Source organism: Nematolebias whitei, chromosome 19 (genome assembly GCF_014905685.2).
Source record: "Nematolebias whitei isolate Nwh7 chromosome 19, NemWhi1, whole genome shotgun sequence".
In the NCBI taxonomy this organism is placed as follows: Eukaryota; Metazoa; Chordata; class Actinopteri; order Cyprinodontiformes; family Rivulidae; genus Nematolebias; species Nematolebias whitei.
This window is the reverse complement of record NC_056516.1, coordinates 39,819,329-39,825,828: the sequence shown is the minus strand read 5'-3', so window position 1 is coordinate 39,825,828 and position 6,500 is coordinate 39,819,329. Positions and strand designations below refer to the sequence as shown.

At 41.2% G+C, this 6,500-nt stretch overlaps 1 protein-coding gene across 1 annotated transcript; it reads right to left on the bottom strand.

Moving 5' to 3' along the window:
* Positions 1 to 1,727: 1,727 nt before the first annotated feature.
* On the bottom strand, positions 1,728 to 3,629 carry lsm10 (LSM10, U7 small nuclear RNA associated). The gene is made up of 2 exons (XM_037693183.1): positions 3,560 to 3,629; positions 1,728 to 2,358 (listed from the first exon to the last, which is right to left on the bottom strand). Exon 2 carries the CDS (start codon positions 2,294 to 2,296, stop codon positions 1,871 to 1,873), a length of 426 nt encoding a protein of 141 aa, XP_037549111.1. The 5' UTR covers positions 2,297 to 2,358; positions 3,560 to 3,629; the 3' UTR covers positions 1,728 to 1,870.
* Positions 3,630 to 6,500: the final 2,871 nt, after the last annotated feature.

Sequence of the window (6,500 nt, the reverse complement as noted above, 5' to 3'; positions counted from 1 at the left end):
GGGGACACTGTTCAGTGATTTGTAGACATACAGGAGTATTTTGAACTGGATTCGAAAGTGAACCGGTAACCAGTGCAGTGAGGCCAAAACTGGTGTAATGTGCTCTCTTTTGCCTGTACTGGTTAAAAATGGGGCTGCTGCATTCTGGACCAGTTGTAGTCGTGCAATGGAGGTCTGACTGATACCAAACAGGAGTGAATTGCAGTAATCAAGCCTAGATGTAATGAATGCATGTATTACTGTCTCCAGGTTCTTTTTGGACAACATGGGCTTCAGTTTAGACAGCCGCCTCAGTTGGAAGAAGCATGATTTAATCATGTTTACATGATTGTTAAGTTTCAGGGAAGGGTCCATTATCACTCCCAGATTAGTGACTCTTTGTTTTTCTGACAGGGTTAGAGCAGAAAGGTCGATGCAGTGGTTTGTGATCGTGTCGTTGGGAGGGAACAACATGACTTCAGACTTCTTTTCATTGAAACTTAAGAAGTTTAAAGCCATCCAGTCCCTGATGTCAGCCAGGCAGTTGAGCAGAGGTTGAATAGAGAATGTACCATTGTGTCTTAGGGGGAAGTAAATTTCACAGTCATCGGCCATTTATTTGAGTTTATTTGAGTATTTATATATGTATATATATATTTTTTTATTCATTCAACCTTTATTTCTACAGGTAAATCCCACTGAGCCTCAAGGACTCATTGACAAGAGAGACCTGATTTAACAAAGAATGATGACAACAATGGACAGTTATAAAAAGGCATACAGTTTGTTTTTTTACAAATAAGATGCAAAAAGAGTAACAAAAAACAGCTAGATTCTAAGGCGAATGTAGAAACTAAAAACAGGAACATGTCTGCATTGGTCCCTGCCAGGAGTCCAACAGATTCTTAAAGCCACTTAGAGAGGTCAAAGGTCAAAGGTCGAGAGCTTCACGTCTTTTTACAAGATATTCCAGGAAACAGGAGCGGAGTAGGAGAAGGTCCTTTTGTCTAGTTCAGTCCTCACTGAGGGAACACTGCAGGTAATGATGTCCTGAGAGCGCACGCTGTAGCTGCACTCACACAGAGACATGTAGGAGGAGATGTATGAAGGCAGCAGACCAGGAAGTGATTTAAAGATGAAAATGTACCAGTGGGAGAGTCTGTGTGAAGGTAATGATAATGCAGAAAGACCTGAAGGTGTCCACCTTCATCTATGTAGTGGCTTTAAACATCTGCTCTGTAGAAACATGAAAGTTCTTGTTTTTCATGTTTCACCCTGATTTATTGTTTTAGACTCTACTTTTACTTGAACTGCCTTGGGACAGTTTTCTTGTCACTGTGTGTAGCTCATGTTGTTTGTTTGAAGCAGGTCTCTCTCCATGAGTCCTCGAGGCTCAGTGACACTAAGCTGCACAAATAAAGCTTGAACGAAAAAGAACCTCCAGCATCTGGTCCCTTCAGGTCCTCCAGAACCTCCAGCATCTGGTCCCATCAGGTCCTCCAGAACCTCAAGCATCTGGTCCCTTCAGGTCCTCCAGAACCTCCAGCATCTGGACCCTTCAGGTCCTCCAGAACCTCAAGCATCTGGTCCCTTCAGGTCCTCCAGAACCTCAAGCATCTGGTCCCTTCAGGTCCTCCAGAACCTCAAGCATCTGGTCCCTTCAGGTCCTCCAGAACCTCAAGCATCTGGTCCCATCAGGTCCTCCAGAACCTCAAGCATCTGGTCCCTTCAGGTCCTCCAGAACCTCCAGCATCTGGACCCTTCAGGTCCTCCAAAACCTCCAACAGGTCTCCTCAGATCCAGTCTCTATTCTAACAGTTTTAAAGTTTCAGGTTAATCAGAGTCTGAAATCAGAACCAGGTTCTTTCTGAACCTGATCAGGTCCAGTCAGTCATTTTGTCTTCTTGCAGAACTCTTTCCTCCCCCCTCCTTCGCTGGCGAAGTTTCGGACTCTGTGGATCTTGGCCAGCTGGTTCTGGATGGTCTTCATTATGTCCACATGGTCTGGGATGTGCACGTAGCGCACGTTCCTGCCGGTGATGAACAGGTCCTGCAGATGGGTGCTCCGCCCCTGCCGGTCCAGGTACAGGACGTCCTCCAGCCGGACGTTCATGAAGGCGTCCACGTTGAGCACGCGTCCCCGAGCCGTGCACTCGTTCCTCAGGTCCACGGTGGTCACCTCCCCCTGCAGACCCTGCAGCAGGACCACCATGCTGTTCTCTGCGATGGTCCGCTCCCGGATCGAGTTCACCACCTCACCTGAAGCTGCAGATCCACCTGCCTCGGACTCCAGAGGTCCAGTTACCTCGGACTCCATGTTCTCTGGCCGTCAGAACCTGCAGAAGGACCAGGTGAGGCTGCAGGTGTTTTCAATGGACTCTAATCCAGAAACAAAAGGCAGTAAATCACTTTAGCTTCTATAATCTTAATCTGAAATATTCCAGCTGTAAAACTTCAGTGAGTGTCACGCTGACGGTCTGATCTTCAAAAACCTTTCAGAGACAGAATCTTTCAGATCAGCGTTAAAGTTTGGGTTCTATCAGAAGTGAAATGATTTCTACACTTTGAGTTTACGTTTGACCCAATCTGCTAAAAACAGTGTGAAGACTCGAACACGAAGTTGATCTGATAAACGCCTCCGAGTTCATTTAACTAGTCGTTCCAAGCGGTCAGGGTCGAGTGCTCCTCATCATCAGCTCTCCACACTTTCAGAAGATTCTTCAGGGTTTTGGACTTTGGCTGCTTCAGCTCAGATCCAGTCCCGACAGAGGATTAAAGTCTGAGGTGCAGACTGTCCTCAAACTTCTCATGAAACTGAAGAGCCAGCTTCAAAGACCTGTCTGATGAACCAGGACCAGATCCATCACAGACCTGAACCAGGACCTGAGAGCTCATTCATCCTTCAGCTGATCACCTTGCTGGAGCACCTGTGCCGTTATTTTATAGTTTTAAGAACCCAAATATTTAATTAAGGTCTAAAAAGGAGCGACTTGTGTAAAACTCTTGATTTAAAGTTTGGTCTTTCTGCTGTGACTCAGAACAAACAACAACAACAACAAATGAAATAAGTCATTTTTCAGATGAAAGCAGCAAAAAACTGAACAGATTCAGTTTGTTACGTTTTCAGACATTCAGCTGCTAATGTTAAACTAAATCTACTTTAATAACTCATTCAGCTGCTAATGTCAAACTAAATCTACTTTAATAACTCATTCAGCTGCTAATGTTAAACTAAATCTACTTTAATAACTCATTCAGCTGCTAATGTTAAACTAAATCTACTTTAATAACTCATTCAGCTGCTAATGTCAAACTAAATCTACTTTAATAACTCATTCAGCTGCTAATGTCAAACTAAATCTACTTTAATAACTCATTCAGCTGCTAATGTTAAACTAAATCTACTTTAATAACTCAGTCAGCTCTGAATGTTAGCATCGGCTAATGTTTGTTCCGTAAAACTCCAGAGGAAATGAGTCTAAAACAATAAATTCTGTAATTAATAAAACTCCACCGACACAGAGAGACAGAAAATTTTCGTCAGAGTCAACAACAATAATTTACATTAATTTAAATTTACCTGACTTTGTTACTTCCATGCGGTTAAAATCAGCACGTTTCTCCGGAACACCTACTTCACGCGCAGCTCTACGTGACGCAGACTGCGTCATGACGTCAAAAAGAAAAAAAAACTTTATTGAAAACGTAAACGGTGACAGAAGTCAAGAAACCATTTCTTCCGAGAAGGGGTTCTCTGCAGACCAAAAGTGGGCGTTTCTGGCGAATAGGCGTTTGTCGGCGGCGACCACTGATTGGCTGTGGGTAACCCTCAAAGTCACGAGGATTATTGATGAGGTAACGTTTCTTTGCGATGTTTGACAAATAAATATGATTTATTGTACTTATAAAGTATGTTATGTTTTCACTTATGCATTTTATTGAAGTACGTTTATTGTAGGTCACGATAGTTTCGACCGTTCTCTCGTTGTTGTCGTAACACATTGAGGTAACGTGAGCCTCCACAGCAGCTCTCACTGTGCACGTGTACAACAACTGGGTGTTGCTTTTCAAAATAAAAGCTGAAAATAAAAGTTCTTAATACTTGAAAAATAAATATTTAAAAGCTGAGTATAACTGAAAAATATGAAAAACAAATAAATAAAAGTTGTTATTAGCTGAAAAATAAATAAATAAAAGTTGTTAATTATATCTATGTCTTTCTGCCATGTCAGGGACCACTCTCACTTCAGACTGACTCTAGAAGACCCCAAGATGTTGCTCAACAATGTTGACCAACATCTGATGTTGACTTTCATTACTCAATAATGAGTAATAACTTATTCAATAAAAAGTCTGTAATTTGTCAATAATAGTCAATAATTCATTCAAGAATAGATTATGGGTGTTTGGTATGGCTCAGTGGCTAAAATGGGTTGGATGTTAGAGAAATTACTTAATTTTCAATTACCTGAATGTACAAATTCCTTCATTTATAGTTAAACTTTAGGAAATCAACTTTTTTTTCCTTGTGAAAAAAATATCAAAATTAACTTTAAAATCCAATCCAGGATTAAGTAACAACTAGCAACACCCTAACTGTGCTATGTTCTGTGTTTCCAACTGATGCTACGATGACTTCTAAAAATGGATGTCCCAATAAACACAATAAAAAAATTCAATGATGCATCAAATGTTGTCTGAGTATGTTTTAAGGTAATAACAAATGAGAAATCTGGAAAACAAAGAGAATTCCTGCATCTGTCTTGTGTGCTTTGATGTGTACATAAGTTTATTGGAGGTCCTGAAACAACTTTTCTGAGAACACAAAGATTTTTATTTTACCTTTGGCCAAGATGTCAGTTTGAAATCAGGCTGCTTACTGCAAAACCAAGAGGTTTTTTAAGACGGTCTTCATTTGTATTGTTTTGTCGACTAAGCTAAATGTAATTTCTAAAATATGGATAAATCTGATCTCATCATGCAGCATGAGCAACTGGGTACAGGTGTGAGGGCCAAAAGTCTGGTTATGTACTGACTCCTAAATGTGCTGGTTTTCTACTGAAACATGGGAGTAGGGTTGACCTTTAAAATGTGAGACAGCTGAGGAAGTTAACCAGTAAACAGAAATACCTGCTCCAGTTGCAGAAATCTGACAGAACCTGAGAATCACTCATCTGCAGTGACTGCAGGTTGAACAAGACAATGTGAAGTTAAAGGAAACCTCCTTTGTCCCAAGGCCAGTTTAAGTATCATTAATATTTTTCTTTCTTTATGAATCGATTGTAACTTTGTTCACATTTTTCAACAACCAAAATGGAATTTGTTTTTTAATGTTATGGCTAGGTATTAAAAAAAAAACCTACCATTTAGCTCTCCCCACTACCCAGTTATGTTGCTCTTATTTTGAAATGTAACCGGAAGTTCTGTGTTAAGAGTCGAAAAAAGAAGTTATGGAGACGCCGCGGCAGTATACTGGAGCAATGTCGAACCGAGACGCCGCTAATGTCGAACTGAGACGCCGCTAATGTCGAACCGGTTAACACCATAAACATAATATGCCTGTGGTTAACACAATCTGCCAATAACACCTTGTTTTTAGACATCATGTGTCTGTGGTTGCGGCATTTTATCGTTCAGCCTTTTTTTCTATCGTCCAATCAGATGTGGCCGGCCAGACACGCCTATTTTTCTATCGTCCAATCAAATATGGCCGGCCAGACAGGCTCATTTTTCTATCGTCCAATCAGATGCGGTCGGCCAGACACGCCCATTTTCCTATAGTCCAATCAGATATGACCGCCCAGATACGCCTTCCGAATTTGGCTGCAGAGACCCCTTCTTGACTTGTTTCTTCCAGCATCTGACCTCTTGATGACAGCAGCTGGTTGTTTATGCTTTTCAGTCAAATCCAGAGATGATCATCGTAATATGAGGTCATTACTTGAAGCAGATTTCACCACCACACCGGATGTTGTCCATTACTGGGCTGGATGTGTAAATGGGCTGAACTGGGTCAACGTGTAAACTGCCATATAGATGTCTGGTGATAAACAAAGTAAGAGAAGTATCTTATGAATGAATCCACAGGTACTACCCTGCCACGCAGTACACGTTAAAGTTTATTAAAGATATTTGTGTGAAGTGCTGTGTGTGTGAGTCTGGGCCTGACACTTTGATCCAGATGTTCTGGTTCTGTCCATGACTGCCTCCTTCTGGAAACAAGTCATCTGGTTCATCCAGAGAAAGATTGACTCTAATTTCTGTTGAAGTTGGAACAATGTGCTGTTTGGAGTCCATGACGTCACAAACAAAAATCAGAAAGAACTATATATCATAAATCCAAAAAAGTTAAATCTGGTCCTCTGGACATTCAAAAAAACAAAAACAAAACAAAGCAAAAAAAATCTAGAAACGTTTCGTCTCTCATCCAAGAGACTTCCTCAAGAAGGACCATCAGCCTAACAATGGATCATTAGCACCTGATGGCTGTTTACTGTTCACAGAGGGCTGAGTGATACTAG

What these genes read in the sequence shown, in the direction of transcription:
- lsm10 (XM_037693183.1), bottom strand. Translation starts at nt 2,296, where the DNA reads ATGGAGTCCGAGGTAACTGGACCTCTGGAGTCCGAGGCAGGTGGATCT.